Source organism: Homalodisca vitripennis, chromosome 7, assembly GCF_021130785.1.
Source record: "Homalodisca vitripennis isolate AUS2020 chromosome 7, UT_GWSS_2.1, whole genome shotgun sequence".
NCBI lineage: Eukaryota > Metazoa > Arthropoda > Insecta > Hemiptera > Cicadellidae > Homalodisca > Homalodisca vitripennis.
Genome location: NC_060213.1, coordinates 128,938,743 through 128,958,699, shown reverse-complemented (window position 1 = coordinate 128,958,699; position 19,957 = coordinate 128,938,743). Strand labels below are relative to the sequence as shown.

At 33.4% G+C, this 19,957-nt stretch overlaps 1 protein-coding gene across 3 annotated transcripts in view; it reads right to left on the bottom strand.

Annotated features, from left to right (window-relative positions):
* LOC124366312 (cationic amino acid transporter 3) overlaps positions 1-19,957 on the bottom strand; it is a 92,626-nt gene that overhangs the window by 34,106 nt on the left and 38,563 nt on the right. For 2 of the 3 annotated variants that reach the window (XM_046822758.1, XM_046822757.1), the window contains exon 2: positions 9,380-9,617. In XM_046822758.1, coding sequence (XP_046678714.1) covers positions 9,380-9,617 — 238 coding nt within the window. Of the gene's footprint in view, positions 1-9,379; positions 9,618-17,696; positions 17,713-19,957 lie in introns of those variants that run through there. The other variant, XM_046822759.1, reaches the window with a different exon arrangement.

Genomic DNA, 19,957 nt, shown 5'->3' with positions numbered 1-19,957 from the left:
CCATGATTCTTATGGCCCGCTTCTGCAAGATTAGTACCCTCTGGAGATTACCATTTGAAGAACTCCCCCAAAGGATGATTCCATACCGAAGATGGCTCTCAAAGAGAGAGTGGTAGGCTATTTTTAGAGCAGATATTTTTAGGTGATGTAGTTGGAGTGTTTGTCCTGCTGATAACTGGTTCAAGGTCATTATTTTTACCCATAACCTGGCAGTAGAAGTTAATATTTTGTGCAAAAAATTCTTCAGTACTTTGATTTATAGGTTTTATTTTTGCATGTAGGGGTGGTGTTTTACTGAGTTCAAATTTTGGGTTTTCTGATTGATCTGTGCTGGATTTGCCAGTTAGAGTGCAGTGTTTCTTGCTGGATATCCGTGCACTTTTTGCGACCTGAAGGGAGACGCTGAAAAAATTCCTCTTATCACTTCTTTTAGAAGGCTGTTTCCTTTTATTAAATGGCATCTTGTCTACGGATCCAGTCATACTAATTTTGGTTGAGGTCAAAATGGGAGGGTATGAAAAGGGTTTAAAATGATCATATTTCTAGAATCAAATTATGCTTACCTTAACATACTTAAAAACATCCATGACGCATGTAAATAAATGTTAAATCAGTGTAAGATAAACCATATGATATAACTATTATTTATGTGTTTGACAGTTGGTTTTAAGTGTATCAAGTTAAGAAAGACACACTCTAATTCTTTCTTAAGAACAATTACTTTAGTTTCAAGAAAACCAGGTTATGTACTCATAAAATGGAACTAAGCCCTTGGCTCCTATACTATAACATATGTTGAAACATAAATGTTCTACAAGCTGCTATGATTAAATATAGTGTTCTCCTGGGGTAAACAAACTGGACAAATCGAACCCAAAATAAAATGTGTAAATGATTTTTGGGAGGAAGAAAAGTGATACTGAACTCAGAGACAAGAGTTTTTATTGCTCCACACAGAGAATGAAAAGAGTGACTAATGAAGAGAATGTCGTGTGAAAAACAGCAGTAATAAATTTTCCATGATTTTTCAAGGAAAAAACACAAAACAATGTTTCTTTATCAAGTCACGAGGACAACACCTGTGACAAGCTCGAATGATATGCAATTACGTATATCAATAGACAACGTCAACTATCAACTAACAGCCTAGTCCGGTATTTCACAATTATGAGGAAGTCTCTTTATTGTAAGTTAGAACAAAAAGTCACATAAAAGTTTATTCCACAAGGTTTTTCAACATCAAAGATACCATCATCAGAAACATGTTTTTCCAGGAAAGAAGACTCCTCCTTCAATCACAAGTCGTTTTAGTTTAATATTTTCTGCTATATACAAGAAATCTCGTGGGGATAGAGTGGATTCCCATATTTGGATCTTCATTGCAGTGAAATTCTAGAAAAAGCTAGGTTAAGTACTCTTCGTCTATTTATAATAACATGTTAAGATTTTGTGACTATTATCATCTATACTGATAAGAGCCCCTTGTAGCTATAAAAACAATACATGTACTTATCAGTGTGTGCACATGGATCAGTAATTTGACACAACACTTGAGATTAGGTGAATCATTCTTCATAATCAATCTTTCATTCTTTATCATCAATGTTTCAAATGTCTTTTTTTATTTTCAGCAAGCTCAGATTTGGATGAAATGTAGAAGGTTTAGTAATAAACCAGGCCTGTACTCAGACCGGTTTTTTCTGATAATTTAACGAGGACCAGGATCATCAGGGGTCACTCCGGAAGCAGCGCAAAGGTCCTTATAGGACTAGATACAGTTTTATAAGCTTCTTGTCCTAAAAGAACAACAAAAAAGTTACTCTTAATTTTTTGGGAACAGAAGTTGATGATGATTACAACACAGGCATCAAGAAAACTCAAACATTTTCCAACAACATAATATCAATAGATCAGTGAAAGTTGGATAGAAATAGGAAAGAACTGACATCAGGAAAAAGGCATTGGTATATGTCCTGTGTCAGACGTGATAATCACCTCTTTTATTCAGCTCCACTCGTAGGGCATCTGTTCCAATTAATTATACAATACTAATAATCTTAGTGTATTATTTACTTGATTGTTGTAGAGAACATTTGGTTGTGATTTCCAATGTACCTGAGGTGTGAGAACCAAACTTATTATGAACTGAGTCATAGTGCATGCCAGAAAAACAGTTATTGAAATTTGCGCATGTGCACACACACACACACACACACACACACACACACACACACACACACACACACACACACACACACACACACACACACACACACACACACACACACACACACACACACACATTCTATTCACTATCCATGCATCAAAACACACTATCTATAGGCAACTGTTTTATTGCAATGGTAATGCTTACTGTCCACATAGTTTTATACAAATAATGTGTTTCTAATAACTTCCTCAATCATGCATGTTGAATATCAGTATTATCATAACAATATATGTACAGATGTAATGGATATCAATTCAAGAGAAGTAGAGTTCAAAACTGTTTATAACTCTGTATTCTTTATTTGTTGTATTCATCAGTAGGTGGTTATAATCCACAATTAAAAGTTAAAATATAGAAATGCAAGAGATTTGCTTCTTGAACTACCTAAATGGAAAATTAACGAACCACGAATATGATGACTTGTACAATACAATGCAATATATACCGTTATTTGTAAAACAACATAATTTTGTGTTGTGAATGTTAAAATTTTTAACGGTTTTAATTAGCTAAGGTTCTTTTAAACAAATAAAAAACTGACTAAAGAAGTGATTTCCTAATGTAATTTCACCAAACACAAAACCATGGTAAAATAAGGGGGGTGCAAAATTGTCAAGTACAGCCAGAGTTTCATATTAATCTAAAATAATATCACAATTATGCTCAGTCTCGACTAAAAGTCCATGAGACCTGTTCCGAAACCTTTATTTTTAACAGTATTAATTAGTTGAGTATTGATTTTATAATTTTGATTTGCCGATTAGTAATAGTTTATTGAATAGAGGAACACAAAAGAAGCTGAACTAAACCGAAAAAAACCAAAGCCATTCTTAACAAAGCTAGCAACACCCACTAATACCATGGAGAATGATTACATTCACAAAGCATAACGGAAATTAGACACTGTCACGGAGTATGATTTCAACTTTTTGTCTTGTCTCTTTTACTGTCTCTGCTTATTATTACTACAATGAATCTTTATTCTTTAGTTTTATATTGTATGGTTCACCCTCAATTACTTGTATGAAAGGAAAATCTTTTATGGATAGGCACTTAAAGTTTTATTTGTATGAGTAGGAAGGTCATACAGAATAAAGCCATTTTTCACTTATGAATTGAAATTAGTTACGGATGTATTATTTAAATAAATTTTGCGTGGACAAATTCAAGACTTTCTTGATCTTCTTTTAATATCTTTATAACTGATATAACTACATTTTTATCATTTAAACATTTAACAATCTATTGCTAATTGTATTCCTCTTGAAATTCTTGTTCTAATATCACCGGAACAAATTGTATTTAAATAGTTTGTTAAGAGGCAACTGAAACTCTGTAGAAACAAAAGGATATTTGCGTTTAAAATTCATCATTTGCGGAAAAATAAAAAAAACTTATCTCAAATAAAGGACTGACGTGTTTATTTCTACTTATTCACAATTTATAGTCTACTACAAAGTTTTAAAATGACCCAAACTGTATCTTCATAAAATGTTTTATACAACACATTCATTACTGCAGTCTACGGAAGACTGCTGTCCGTGATTATAAATCCTTCTGAGAATTCATAATCCTTCTGAGAAGGATTCATAATGGAGGACACCCCATTCACCAGGAGGACAAGCTAAATGTAGCTATCAACATTATATCAGATATACTTACCTCATTTACAGCTGAGGCAAAACTACTTATCTTAATGGGCGACATCAACATAGACAGGCTAACTGTTAACACGAATAATACTATTTTCGAAGATGAACTGCTGGTTTTTGGAGTGTCAGGCGGCTTCCCCTTCCAGCGACAAGAATTACTAATCATTCTACAACATCAATAGACTGCATCTGTACCAATATATACCTGAAGATGCAGTCGATTTTTCAGTGATCCCAAAGGTGGAATGTCGGATCACACTGGCCAAATCTGTTCTATTGCAGTGGAAGGAGAAGTCTTCCCTAAAAAAGAAGCTACACAAAAAAAGAATTTTCTCAAATAAAAAACCTTAATAGCTTAAAACAGAAATTCGAAATGGAAAAGTGGGAACTGGTACACGATGCCCCTGATGTTGAAGAGGCCATACAGAACATTTCAGACAACTGTCAGACAAATATTGGACCATATATGCCCTAGCAAAAAAGTAAGAGCAAAAGCCGAGGGGCAGACTAAAAGTTCAGTATGACCAAGAGTCCAAAATACTAAAAGAAGATTTTCTAATTGCCTTACAAGGATATCAGCTCACCAGAAATGAACATGATAGAACATCCATGGCAGCAAAAAAGAAAGCCTACGATCTCAAGCTTAGGAGTCTCCAAACAACATATGGCTGCTAACTACAATCACTAACTCTGACAATAAGTCTAAAGCCGTTTGGGACATAATAAAAACTCAGAAAAGCAAAGTAAGCGACAGAAAGAAAATTCAACACTGAAGATGGAGATAGAAGGAAACATAATAGACAGACAACCCCGCCGAAATAGCCGAACATTTCAACCAATACTTTTCCCAAATAGCAGATTCCCACATTAGGCGAAAATAGAGAACATCTTAAAATACACAGCCATAACTCATCCGATTTTGCTTCCACAAAGAAATTGTCAATCACTAATTTTAACACCAACAACTGTTAAAGAAGTCTTGGGAGTGATAGCTTCCCTGAAAACTAAATTATCATGTGGAATTGATGAAATTCCTTCAAAATAATTAGTAAAACACTGTGCCAAACAACTAGCACCACCACTGGTTACCATAATAAATCAATCGTTTTCCTCAGGCCAATTTCCATCCCCCTTAAAAATATCAAAAATATACCAAAGCACAAAAAAGGATCCATCACTAAACCTGAAAATTACCGTCCCATTTCACTAATACCAACTTTCTCAAAAATAATAGAAAAGGTAGCACTCTCAAGAATGTTACAACATCTGGACAGATATAATCTAATAACAAAGAACCAACATGGCTATCTCAAAGGACGATCCACCACCACAGCTGTCACTAATCTAATTGAATATGTCATAGATAAATTAGAAGACCACAAACACGTATCAGCTGTCCTATTAGACTACAGTAAGGCTTTAGATTGTCTAGATCATGATCTTATCTTGAAAAAGATTTCAGCCCTAGGTTTTGAAGGCTTGGGCGAAAGATTGGGTGACTAGCTATCTGAAAGGACGCAAGCAAATAGTTGAGATTCAACAAAATGTAAATGGGAGTAAATGCGTGTATAGATCAAGACAACTCACAGTAAGTAGAGGAGTGCCTCAAGGCTCAGTTTTAGGCCCCTTTTTGTTCATACTTTTTACAAACGATTTTTCAAGTTTTATCAATGACAATTCTGTAGAAACCATTATGTACGCAGACGACACAACTCTTTTGTTTACAAATAACACAGCACAAAAATCTAATTTTGGATATTTCATCAGCAACAGAAAAATCACTCCAATACTGCCTTCAAAACGATCTGGTCATAAATCAATCCAAAACCACCCAGATAAATTTTAGCAGCAGAAGACAAGAGCAGATTCCAAAAATACCTAATATTTTAGTTGAAAAAAAAGGCAAAACTGCTTGGCCTAACAATTAATGCTGACCTCTCTCTGGACAGATCACATACGCGATCTGACCAAAAAACTTTCATCTGGCACTTATGTGGTAAAGCGAATGAAGTGGATAGGAGGTTTGGAGACGGCAAAGACAGCATACTATGCTGTAGTGGAGTCCCACCTCAGATATGGCTTAATTTCATGGGGAGGAACATCTGAAACCAATCTCAACAAAATCCTGATACTCCAGAAAAAAGCTGTAAGGGCACTCTATAGCCTCAGCCCTAGGGAAAGCTGCAGAGAAGCTTTCAAATCCCCTGCAGCTTCTTTACTGTCATAGCACTATACATCCATGCAGTCGTCATCTACACCAGCCAGATGGACCTTCCTAGAAATGAAAATGCCTCACTCATACCACACCAGACGAGCAACGGACTACATTCTCCCCTGTACACCACACATCGCAATTCAGCAAAAAACCTTCTTACATTGGACGCAAAATCATTAATTGCTGCACTACCACCAAATCTCAAGAACATGAAAGGGAACGAACTGAAAAGACATTTTCGAGACTGGCTGATGGAACGACCTGTATATTCATTGAAGGAGTTTCTTCGATCTTCTATAAATACCACATCAATATTTGTAAAGCAAGAAATATTAATCTAAGTTTTTGTTATTATCTACTATTGACGCAATTGTATTTCTTAAAGAACAACAAATAAAGAATATTGTCTATTGTCTATTGTCTATTGTCTAATCAAGGCTGCTGTTCACTATGTTGATATTACACAGTCCTTCGCTCATAAATCAAAGTGTTGAAAAGGATTAAATTTTGATTTCTGCACAAAGGCTAACATTCAACATTAGAGCCAATTGGTGAAAAAGGACACCCAAATGGATCTCTCAGTCTAATCTATACGCTGTGTTTGAAAAACAGATGTTTACTACACAATGAAAGAAAGATTAAGTAAAAAGAAAGATTAAAGATTAAGTAAACAGCACAAAAGCTGTTTGCTTTTTAATGGTAACTTAACCAAAATTGGGGTTCAGCACATGAACCGCTCTAAACAGATTAATTGACTTATATGTAGAAGGAGATATAAATAAACTAAAAGAGCAAACATTTTCATTTTTTACTTTTTTACACATTGTAGTTATTAATTCTGATTAAATACGTTGCTGGCAGTGTTAGCCCATGATGGCTAACAGAGAGGTGACAGCTGTAAAATGTGATGATTACAGTGTTGAACTGTCAAAGTTTTGTCAGTTATTATCAGACCACTTACTGAGCTGTGTTGGGGGTTACTGAACTACCGATCTGTAACTTGTTTGCTGACTTGAGACACGTCTGATACAACAGTCTTGCAATGAGGAATTTCAACATTTACGAGCAATCTTGGAAAATGTTTTTACGGATTTAAATGTAACCAGTTAGCAGTGATATAATAGTATTTAGTTTCTAAAACACGCTAACCCTTCCTTATTTGTGTACAAAGCCCAAAATTCAGAACATAAAAGACATGGATCCTTAAATTTTTTTGAAAATGTTGAAAGTCAAAATATAACATGATCACAAATGTAAAAAATCACAAATAATAATTATTGTTGTTAAGCTAATGATTTAAATTTTCAAGTGTTTTAGAAGTTAACATTTCTTTTTTTTTAAGAGATTAAAAAGTTAAAATCACTATTTTTAAAATCAAATTATGTTCTTATGACCTTGAAATAATTATGAAAGATATTTTTTATAGGTTAACAATCATAGGTTTTATAGGTTATACTATTTACCTACTCATTTACTACTTTTTACCGTTTTGATACTTTTCCATGCCCGTCTCCATCCACTAGTACATCTGAAGATCATTTTCTTTCTTTGGGAATTCCTCTATCGACATCAGGTAGTGTGCTTATACAATGGGCACAATTAGCTCATAATTGCCTTTTACAATTTACTAGTGTCTGGCAAAGCTGTACATTCTGGTGCTGACAATGCTGCTAGTAAAGAAAATATGTTTGGCACCTGGGAATCTACCTATTCAAAATGGGTAAACAGTTATCTTCTAGTATCCAACCCACACATATTGTTACATTGTTTGAGTTTACAAGTCTGACAGTGCTGCTTTGAAGAGCTTTGAGATTTGCTATTGAGATTGTAGCTATCAAATGCTCAAATCCATTTAATATGCAACCAAACTGAAATATAGAAAAGTTAATTAAACTAAATTAAATGCACCGATGTTTGAAGAACTACTTGTCAATCGAATACACAATTGTTTACTTGTCACAGAGGCCAGATATATTCTGACATCTACCATACAAACAAATATTGCCAGTCATAATACCAATAGCTCGCATTGTTCAGTTAAGTACCTGAATAATTGCTTGCAAGGAGCTGATAATGTGTGAGTGGGGTCACTGATTTTTCCAGCACGACCAGCTGGTTAGAATAACTGTATAGATGAATTCATATTTCTATGAAACCACCAGCAAATCAAAGGCTAACAACTTCACTGCTGGTCTATACGGAGTTTGATGTGTAAGGTGACTACCAAAGTCAACAAGTTAACCCTAAGCTAGTTCAACTGGACATTCCCAAAAATGAAACCTTCTGGAGAATTTTCTAGCGTGCAACAATCACTTGATACAAAATAAGGAGCTTTCATTTTGCAAATCATTAACAGCAACTATGGATTGGTGTGAATGTTGAATTAAGCTGCAATTTATCCAGCTCTGAGTTCCGACACTGTTACAGGCTAGACTCCTGAATGCTGAAGTCATGTTCACTGAAGAGATCCAAAAAACAGTCGGTGACAAAGAAGCTCAAAATGAAAATGTTACATCGTTTTGACATCACAGACACCTAGACAACAAGATATAGTGTAATATAGGTGAAGAGGTATTCTCAATTGAATTAAATACAATGTGATAGACACGATCTCTAAACACGGTGGTGAAACCAAGTTTTCTATATATAAAGTAGATATGGTGGGAAGGGCTTTTTTGGACCTCTTCAGATGAACATGACTCCAGATGTCAGGACTCATGTCTGTAACAGTGACAGATCCCAGATGCTGCACTAAGAGGAAGGTCAGTTGGAGCTTAACTCAACATTCAAATGGAATCAACCCTTCCCACCACTTTATGTATGGATTTGTGTATCTTCTGTTGCTGTTTTGATGTAACTTTTGTCTTGGACACAGCTGCGGTAGCAAGCAAGATGGTTTCTCAGACCTCTTGAATATGCACAGACCTCTTTGCGCAGTACCTCACATCTTTCACTGTCAACGTTAATATAGCTAACCTCTGTACTGTCCTCAGTCTGTGAGTCACAGATATAGAAATCTGGTTTATCTTTGAATGAACCTCGTACAGTAAAAGCTCCTGGAGAGCAACACATAGAAACAGTGAATCTTGACTGTAGAGCACTCAACCTGGTTTTTGTATATGAAAGGATCTTGATGTGCAACCCATGATGAGCAAAGATTCTACATTGCAACCAAGATACTGTACTAAAATATTCAAAGATAGTAAAACTCTTCAAAATCTCAATGGAAATTTTGAATGTGCTTGTCAAGTGAAGAAATCTATTTTTTATCAGGTAACTTACCTGCAAAAGCTGAAGCTACTGCAGCAATGAGGAAAGATATTGTAACTGCAGGCCCAGCATCAGTCTTGGCTACAGCCCCAGCTAACACATACACTCCCAGTCCCAGAGTGCTGCCCACACCCAACATCGTGAGGTCTGCCAGTCCCAGAACTCTCTTCAGCTTGGTCCCACCATCATTACCCTCCTCTTCTTCTGTTTTCCGCCGCGCCAGGATCTTGGCGATTCGCATTGTTTTGCCCTGTAAGAAAGATTGCAATATGTTATTGTTATTTATCAGATTACATAAAAGATAATTAAGAAAAATAATATAATACTGGGTTTAAAACAAATAACCTTGTACTGAAACTTCTTTGATTAAATTGAGGTAGTTCCACCATAGAGGCTTTTGGTTGTTTCCTAATCCTTATAGTAATTTAAGGGGAAGTGAATGTTGGTTTCTAGAGGTGCTCTATTTGTTAAAAGTCTTAAATAATAAAGTAAAGTAATGTCTTATTTTACCAGGCGAAGTTAGGGCTAAGAAGCCCTCTTTAACACTTAACCTGGGGACCAACGGCTTAAAGGTGACTTCCGAACCACCACCAATGGCTGGGCAGGCAGGCTGCTTGCAAGGACAGGATCGCTCAGCGGTCACCCATCCAAGCAGCAGTCACGCTTGACATTGCTTGATTCGGTTATCTCGCGATAACCGCTGTACCCACTACACTGCATCATTGGCAAAAAAAAAACAAAAATAAAAAAAATAATACTGTCTCAAGATAGGATAGCAAAAATCTTCATCATAAGTTATTTTTGAACTTTCTATCTTCTAATACTTATTATGCCTAAAAGTTCTAAAAGTTTAAATATCAACCAGGAAAAATGCATAAGGATTTTATTTTTTTTATATTATCATTAACTGTCAGAATTCTTAAATCATATCCATTATCTATTTCTTAGTTTAATGCACTTTTTTCAATTAAACTTGTATAAAATTAATCCACACTCTCACACTGGTCAAGATAAGAATAAATAAAACTAAATTTAGTTAGTTTTAACTTTTTTTTAAATAGAGCTCAAATCTTTGCATAGACCATCTTAGCAAATTAAATCTAAAATAAATTCTTATTTTTTATTCAATCCCGGTGACGCCATGGTGGTACATGTCGCAAAGATGCCACAAAGTATTCAGAGTAATCCACAAAATTTGTTGCTATTTAATAATAGTACTATTTTAATCATAGTTATCACTATATTAAATGTTTATTTAGATGTCTAAGAATACAAATTGACCTTGGTTTTCAGAAATTATTCTTCAAAGTATTGATTATATTTTAATGTTTACAATTTGAGTGTCAGCTGATTTCTAGTCAGCTGTTCTGATTAGCTGACTTAGGACTTAGATTCACATTAGTCTCTCACATGATTCTATTACTATTTGCTGACTAGGATTCCTCCTATATGCTCACATGTTTCATTATGGGAGATAAGTGAGTTTGAGGGTAGGACATATTATGTCAACACCATGTTGGAGTCATAGTACTTTTTATTTAAACAATTTTATTTTCATAAAAATAATTATATTCCATAATATTATTATAATATACTAAAGAAAATTAATAGGCAAAAACAGTAATGTTTGGATTTCGAGTGTTATATCCCTCAATAGAGTTGGGTTTGTAGCCTACGTGTTAAAATTTAATATATATGTCTTTATTTGTTTTGTAATATAATATAATATGTCTTTATCATCGGTAATTCTAAGCAATATATGGGTCAACCTCGATTTTTCTCATATTACAATATATTGTTCCAATAGTCAATTAGAGAAGGAAATGACTAGAATTTCTTGCCGGAAAGCAGTTATAGGGAGCAGGCAACTGCCAGACGGTCATATATTGCTTAGAGTTACCTATTAGTGATCAGGGGCACTGACGTGATCTGGGCTTCAAATTTGGAACTACTCGAGTTAATTTTTTTTCTAAAAGAGCAAGCAGCACGCGAAGCGCTGCGCAGCGGGCAGGCATCGTGCGTGATCCTTTTTTTTATTAAAAATTTTTGATAAATTGTTATTACATATTACAATATAATGTAGGTAATGTATGTAAAACAATTTTAAACACATAATTACATGCTGGAAAGCAAAGTAAACCAATATAATCCGCCCAATACAAAATCTCCGTAAAAATCTGGTAAAGTAATCTGTGTCATTCCTTTGGCCTGAATCAATTCAGTATAGACGAAGATCACGCACGAATGCTTGCCCGCTGCGCAGCGCTTCGCGCTGCTTGCTCTTTTGGAAAAAAAATTAACTCGAGTAGTTCCAAATTTGAAGCCCAGATCACGTCAGTGCCCCTGATCACTAATAGGTAATTCTCGCGGTTGCCTGCTCCCTATAACTGCTTTCCAGCAAGAAATTCTAGTCATTTCCTTTTCTAATTGACTATTGGAACATTATAATGTAATATGAGTTGCCTGCTCCCTATAATTGCTTTCCGGCAAGAAATTCTAGTCATTTCCTTTTTTAATTGACTATTGGAACATTATATTGTAATATGAGAAAAATCGAGGTTGACCCATATATTGCTTAGAATTACCTTATCATCTATTAAGTGTTTTCTGTTCAGAATTGTTTATACCATAGTTGCATATCCAAACTTTTCATTTTTTCTTCTAGTTATTTACTTTTTATATTCAATTATATATTTTGTGAAAATAAATGTAATTTTGATTTGAAACTCAAGAGGGCACTCATTTTTACCAGAATTTTGAAGGTGATAATTATTTAATGATTTTTTAAACTGGATAATTACCAATTTAATATAAAAAGCAACAAAATATTAAACATATATACTTGAAATAATTGTATTAATACAATCACTTTTTGTTTTATACCTGGATTTACATATACAGTAATATAACTGTAGATAACATTTTTTATATAATAAAATTCTTTATGCTGAAAATATATGGTATCCAAACTGTACATCCTAGACTATTTGATAAATTTTTTTATCAAAAAAATAGACCAAAAATAATAAAATGAGAATATTAGACATTTTCATCCAGGATTTTAAAATGTGTTCCTTAGGATGTAATAAAAATAATTACTGTACTGCAGCTTATACTGAACTGGTATTGTTAAAACTAATTTATATAATACTAATAAATTGACATTATTTTTTCTTTTAACTTTACAAAGTTTGTTCTTGAAGAATTACTTTGAGTGTTATTATCATTGTCATTAAGCCAGCTGTAGCTATTATGTAAGTTATAGTCGTTATCACTAACACTGTGCTGATAACATTTACCACAAGTAATTTTTGTACACGAACTGAGACAATTTACAGGCCAAGCGATAGGCAATGTAAAGTAGCCTATTCATGGTTATTCAACATTCTTTAATAGACAGACAAATATTGTAACCACAATCCAATCCCTCAATAACAATAATCTGTGGAAAATGTTATATAATGTTATGAACATGATTTATCTCCCTAATACTGTCACCAACTTGAATTATCTCAAATAAAACAGAGGTAAACACAGTGCATGTGTCAGTTTTTGCAATGATTGCAGAAATAACCCTGGTGTCATCATTGAAACAATAGAAATCTAATGTAGTAAATAATGTGCGAGGCAAACTCTTATCCTTCCATTCAAACTTTAGTTGTGTAACAAATTTTAAGTGACAATTTATTTTGTTTTTGTCCATAGAATAAGTAATATATCATACTGCACAATAAAGCTTGTCTCTTAAATGATTGTTTTCAATTCCTTGTTAATAACACATTGAGAAGGCGCCTGGTTCAAGTTTATTAGTACATTAAAATTAATTACTTTATTATAGTTGTTTCACTGTACAACAACAAATACAGAAGGCAACATGGAAATTCCTGAAGGTATTTTAAAAGAAATTGGTGCATTACATGATAACATTTAGTGTAGAGTATATATTTAATAAAAAGTGGGCATACAAGGGTTAATTGGGTTATCAATTGTGGATCAGTTTATTTTTTATTTAAAAAAAAGCTTTACATTCAAGCAGTGAAATTACTTCTTTTGATACCTTTTTCCTGATAAATGATTGTGATCTTCAGTGAGTTTTCATGTGTATCTGACCTTAGAATGTATGTGGTATGTATGTGTGGCGAAGCCTTGTGCCATAAACACACCGACATTGACACTTAGTACCTGTCGTTTACTGAACTGCACTGTTCCGTAAAACGTAAACTCCAAGAATGAAGATTCACTGAATTCTACTTCGTCCATCATCGTTAACAATGTTCATAAAACACTATTTGTTGACGTTAACAAAACGTTTGAGATCAAAATCCACTTCACTACCACTGTAGTATGTCATTATTTATATGAAACATCAAACCACCACTAATTTGAGCAACACAACACTTATGTCAGATATTTAAAAAAGTTGTAAACCTTTACAAGATAGTGTCTAAAGATATTATAAACTTTTGTTTGATACAAAGAATGACACTGTTACTAATTGTGAGAGTTCTGAGAAACGTGTTCTTGAGAGAGTTAAAACAGAGACTGAGGAATTGGTGTTTGCACACCTGTTCGTTCTGGTGATAGGGGAATTTACCATTGGTATGATAGTACTTCGCCAGTTCACAGTAATAGCTTCTTACATTTCATCATACCTGTGACAATCTGAGTACGATGAGGGTGCATACATTTTGTGTGGAATACTGAGAAATTGATGAAAAAACAGGTCATGGTTTCAAGTAAATAATAGTTAAATATAGTTTTTGTTAGTACTTCAATTCAGGATACTTGTTCCATATTATTAATAATTTTGTTATTATGTTTGGATAGGTGCTAAAATAGCTTCAATCCTCAGTAAGTAAATCAAATGGGGTAATTAAATTAAGAATTTTCAAAATAATAATTTTATATAAGACAACTTTCTCTTTAGTTATTTAAATATTCAATTAAGAACAATGTTACTAGATAAGATACGGTAATCCTCATCTCATATGATAGAGTAACATGATAGCTCTCATATTTTACGGTTCAAATACAGAATATTTCATCTAATAAAACTGTTTATAGAAGTTATTTCTTTGACTGGTCTGGACAGAAATTATTAGTTGATAACAGTGACTTAGAAGATGGAAAATTTAGAAAATTGTATATACATATGACATAGACAAGTACCGGAACACACTAACTATTTAATGATTCAATTTAAGTATAAACTTCAAACTTTGTATGTTATTGATGATATTTTACCTTCTCAAGAGTGTTAGTTGATTATCATAAGCCAAATTGAATCATGGTATATGTATGTCTTAATGAGACAAGAACAAATATATGAAAGAAATTCATTTTTTTAATGGTGGACAAATAAAGTTTTACAAATTTAATTATATATATATATATATATATATATATATATATATTTATATTTATATATCTCACTGTATATGTTTATATTTATATTCACTTTAGAGAGAAATTAGTTTCTAATGAAAAACAAAGTACCGTTAACTCATCCTCTAGCAATGATTGTAGTGGAAATTAATAAACTTTTTGCAAAAGAAATAAACTTTTTAAATTAGTTGACATTTTATATAGTCCTTCTTTACTTGCAGAATTATGATACAAGATGGCCTCTCAATGGAATGAACAACTTACTGTACTAATAAAAGTTTCCCTGGTACCATATACATCTAAAAACTACATTACATATATTTTATATTAAATTCTCATAAAAGTTTTTTAAAATATTATTTGTATTGTGTAAATATTAGGTCTATGCATATAACTTAGAAATTATTAGTTAATGTACGAAAATATTGTATTTACAATTTATTTTGTTTTTATACATACAATGTTCTCATAAAAGTTTGTAAAATATTGCTTAAAGTATATTTGTTATATGATTAAAAGTAGGGGTGTGTTTTTATTTTGTATGATTTAATGTTGTATTCTGATAGCATTGTTAAAGTATGGGTTGTGATATTAAGACTTTACCCAATAATATCGTATCTGGAGTTATTATTCTAACCCTATTAACCTGTAAGCTTTCAATCAATCACTTATCGGAACCACCCCGAGTCAGATTTCCGCTCCGGCCACTGTTCCAAGTGACGGTTTCGTTATAACACAAAACACAAATTTTCCTTGTGACACTCGTTATATGAAAACCATGCCACTAATAAACTACGACAGAAATTAGTTTTGTAACATTTTTATACATTTATAATGTAATTTTATTGTCGTATTGTAATAAAAAACCAACTTGTTAAAAACTTTAAATAGACTACCTCTCCATTATTTGGTGTTTTATTAAATTTGTATCTGTTTTATAGTTGGTGTTATTTTTATATGTACTTTTCAAATTTTTGAAACTGTTATTAGGGTAAAAATGTTAGATTATCTAGTAGAGAAGCTAATAGGTGAGAGTCAGTAAATAGCCCGGGAGAGTCCCAGGTAGCCTAGGGTTCAGAAGGCAGATTATATCATACAGAGTATAATATTTTCAATTTCACCAATACCTGGTTTAAAAATATCTTTTTAAGAATCTAGCAACATGTTCAGTGTCTTTGGAAAGGTTTCCCTTTTATTTCAATCGAATAAAAACAACTCTTATTCAAATAACAGAACATAGATCTGTCCAGTTTAACTGAAAAGATCATAGCCATTCAAAGCCAAACATGCTTGAAAATCACCATTTTCAATACACAGATTAACCCATTTTTATTATCTATTTATTATTGTTGTTCGTATTTTTATTCCGGCCTTTATGACACGTCTGTTTGGAAATAGTTCATGAAATCTTTTTTTAAATTAAGCTATCAGATGCCCCAGTATCGATTAGAAAAGTTTCAGGACCCACACAAAGATTTACAGGATACATAGTTAAACCCTGCTTATTTTTAGCGGGTCTCAGTTCACGACGAACTACCTTTTGCCAATTGTCGGAATTTAGGCTTGAGTGTGCCAAATCGCCAACTATAGCTTCATTTACTGTTGGTTTTCTACCTACAGACGCCAATGGCGTAGTGTAGCGGGCGCAACGGTTATCGCACGATAACCAGATCAAGCAAAGTCGAGCGTGGCTGCTGCTTGGATGGGTGACCGCTGAGGACTCTACGTAATACGAAGAATTAAGAACACCAGTGACATCGATAGTGCAAAAATAGCTTATCACGCACTGTTTGAGTCTCATCTTCGCTATGGGATTGCAGTGTGGGGAGGAACCACAATGGGAAATTTGCAGCGAGTACTTGTGCAACAATAACGAGCAGTTAGAAGCCTTAAAGGTTTGGAACCGAGAGCATCCTGCAGAGAAGCCTTCCGGGAACTCAAAATTATGACAGTAATCAACCTCTATATCCTAGAAGTAGTCTCCTACGCTCACATCAAAATGCCATCATTAGTGAGAAACGGAGTACAAATTCACCAGTACAATACAAGACATGCTACTAACTACTGCCTTCCAGTACACACCCACGCCTCAACGGAAAAGAAACCAAGCTACATCGGTGCGAAGATCTGGAATTCACTACCAGAAGCCCTCAAGAGGATAGACCGACAGCGGTTTAGAAAAGATCTGCGAGCCTGGCTGCAAGACAACCCATTCTACTCCGTCACTGAGTTCTTTGAATGGAGACCACAGAACAACCCTTAGTGTACAACTTTTTGATTCTTGTTGTCTATGTATACGAAATGTATTATTATGTAAATTGACGCAACTACTGATCTTAAAGATCATGTAAATAAATAAAGAGTTTTGACATCTTTACTTTACTTTTACTTATTCACATTTGAAAGAGTTACAACCGCTATGACCAACAGTATCAATTTATAATATTCTAGCATCAAAATCTTCCGGTTCACACCACATCGAAACGTTTCTGACACAATCTTGAGATATTTCCCCATTAAGTACTTGCGAAAACACCTTACTATTATCCAAGGGTAATAAGAGAAACTTTAGAAATAATCAAGTTGTTTTACTGTCTTAATACATTCAGAATTGAAATATGTAGAAAAATATCTAGTGGAGAGAAAAAAGAGTAAAAAGAGTTACTCATAAGGTACATAGTAAATTGATGTTTGTGTATCTTACTAAAAATGTAACGGTTTCATGACAAAGTGTTGATAAATAATCTCGTGGAGAATACATACTCAAGTCTTTACCAGCTCTACTGACTGACTACATCTATAATATAGACCATATTAGTCTTGTAACATGTACAAGTATATGTGTGAAAGCAATGAGATTGAATTATTTAGTTTAAATGAAATCTACGAATTATATTTGTGAAAAATACTAGATTAAGTCGTACGACCACAATTTAAACCTTACCTTCTAGCGAAGTTTATAATATTACAGTCCAATGTAATGTTTTATTAAACTGGAAGAAATCACATAAACCTAGTCGCTCTATAGTCAGACAGTCAGTGGATTAAACTACTCTGACAAGATTATAGCACTATAAAGATTACTGCCATCTTAACTTTATTAACTCTGTTATCTTTGGCTCCATACTATCAATTATAATTTTTTGGCACATTATCATTCCATTCAAATCAGTTTTGATAAGGATGGTTAAAATATCTTTATATGAATTTTAATCATTTTACTTTTTTGAATTGCAATGTGTTCATTTGAGCAGAAGGTTCAACCTAAAATTTATTAGTTTTAAAATGGCTACAAATTCTTTTCCTAGCCTTACACTAAAATATGTACTATTTTAAATTATAATGACACATCATTATTTTCGAACTACGATTAGTTAACTGTAAATGATCTTGGTCATTTAGATAAAAAAATCACGTAATTCTTAGTATTTAAGTTTTTAATGGGAATGTGTACTGGATATAATAAGTTAGTAAAGTATGATTTATTAAAAATACTATTTCAAACTCTACCTTTTTATACTTTAGAAGTAAGTTATTTTGTTATATTTTCTTTCTTCTCCTACGGCCAGGAAAAAATTAAGGATACTAGAACTCTAACTAAATAAATGGTACACAATATATGAAGTATTATGTTTTATAAATAAAGATTTTATTGGCTAAGCATTAGCGAAACCTATAACTTGAGGGGTTGAACAAATTCTATTTTTGTCTCTCTATCTATAAGCTATTTTAAAAACGAACTAGCCTGAAATTGACTTGAAATTGTGTATAAGTTACAATCATATTATCCTTTTTATTTTGTAATATTACATTAATACACAAATTAAAACAGTGTTTATACACTTTTAGCTTCGTTAAGCATCGAGATTGTGACTTGTGAGCGCTTACTCGAAGCTTGTCAAATAGTTAGATTCAGTGTGTTTTAAACCACAAAGAAAAACAATATATTCATATTACGATTTAAGGTTTACTGCCACTAGTTCCTGATCAGCCAAAACGCAATCCACTTCTCTGACGGGGCGCGCGGAATTCCCAAACTCATAAACGCAGTTGCATCGTAATGCTTTTATTATGAATTGCAAATTACACTATCCAAACGAATTAACAAGACCCGTAATGTGACTATTCCAAAATTGAAAGATAACGAAATCGTTTGAAGGGCTACGATCTGTTCTTTTCATCAGGTGTGAAAACGTAAGGGTAAGGCGCGTACGGAAATTAATATAAAAAAAATTGTGGAGAACAGGCCTCATTAGTAATTTACAGTTGGAAAGATCACGTTAACATATAAAATACGGGAATACGTCAGAAGGAGCGTAAAAGAAGTAGGCCTACCACTTCACAATGAATACGCCTCCACATCGTCCATCGTCTGTAGTCTAATAGATTTTTAACTAATCTAATGTTTACCGAATGTCTATTCGTGGTGACAAATTTAAATCGATTGATGCTTTGGGAAATTCGTTACTGCTCGTAAAATATTTGGTACAAAACAGGGAATGCTGCACGTGAGGTTAGCTTCCTTGGTAGTTTGCCTCGGGATATTTGCTCTGGTAGAAGGGCGCCATGTTTCCTGATATAGGGCTGGGTGAACACAATCAGTTAAAATACCGCATACGAGAGAACTGCAGCTAGCTGTTGTTGCAGCTAAACTGACACAATTCCTAAAATTGCCATTAAGGCAATATGAATCATACAGCGAATACAAAATGAAATAAAATATATTTGATTCCTCTGAATACTTTTCTTATCTCGCTTTGTGGATCTTCGGCAGATATGGACTAGCAGAAAACGGAGATTAGCTAAGCATTTCATTCCTTTTTATCTTTGAAATAAATAAACAAAATATTAAAAATTTGTAATAATTAGTGACTCGTATAAGTATCGACTAAACAAAGTAACAAATTTTGGTAAAGGCTATAATAGTAAACCCAAATTTTTAAGGTATAATAAAATATGACCCAAAACAACAGGTTTGGTACAGTTTCGTATAGTTGCAGGAAAATCAAACGAATGTAATGTTCACTGATTTTTGCAGTAAAGTTCAGATTGTTTATTATAGCTGTTTTATCACAATTCTAAAAAAACAATAGTTTTACCGTTTCATCCTAAAACACACACACACACACACACACACACACACACACACACACACACACACACACACACACACACACACACACACACACACACACACACACACAC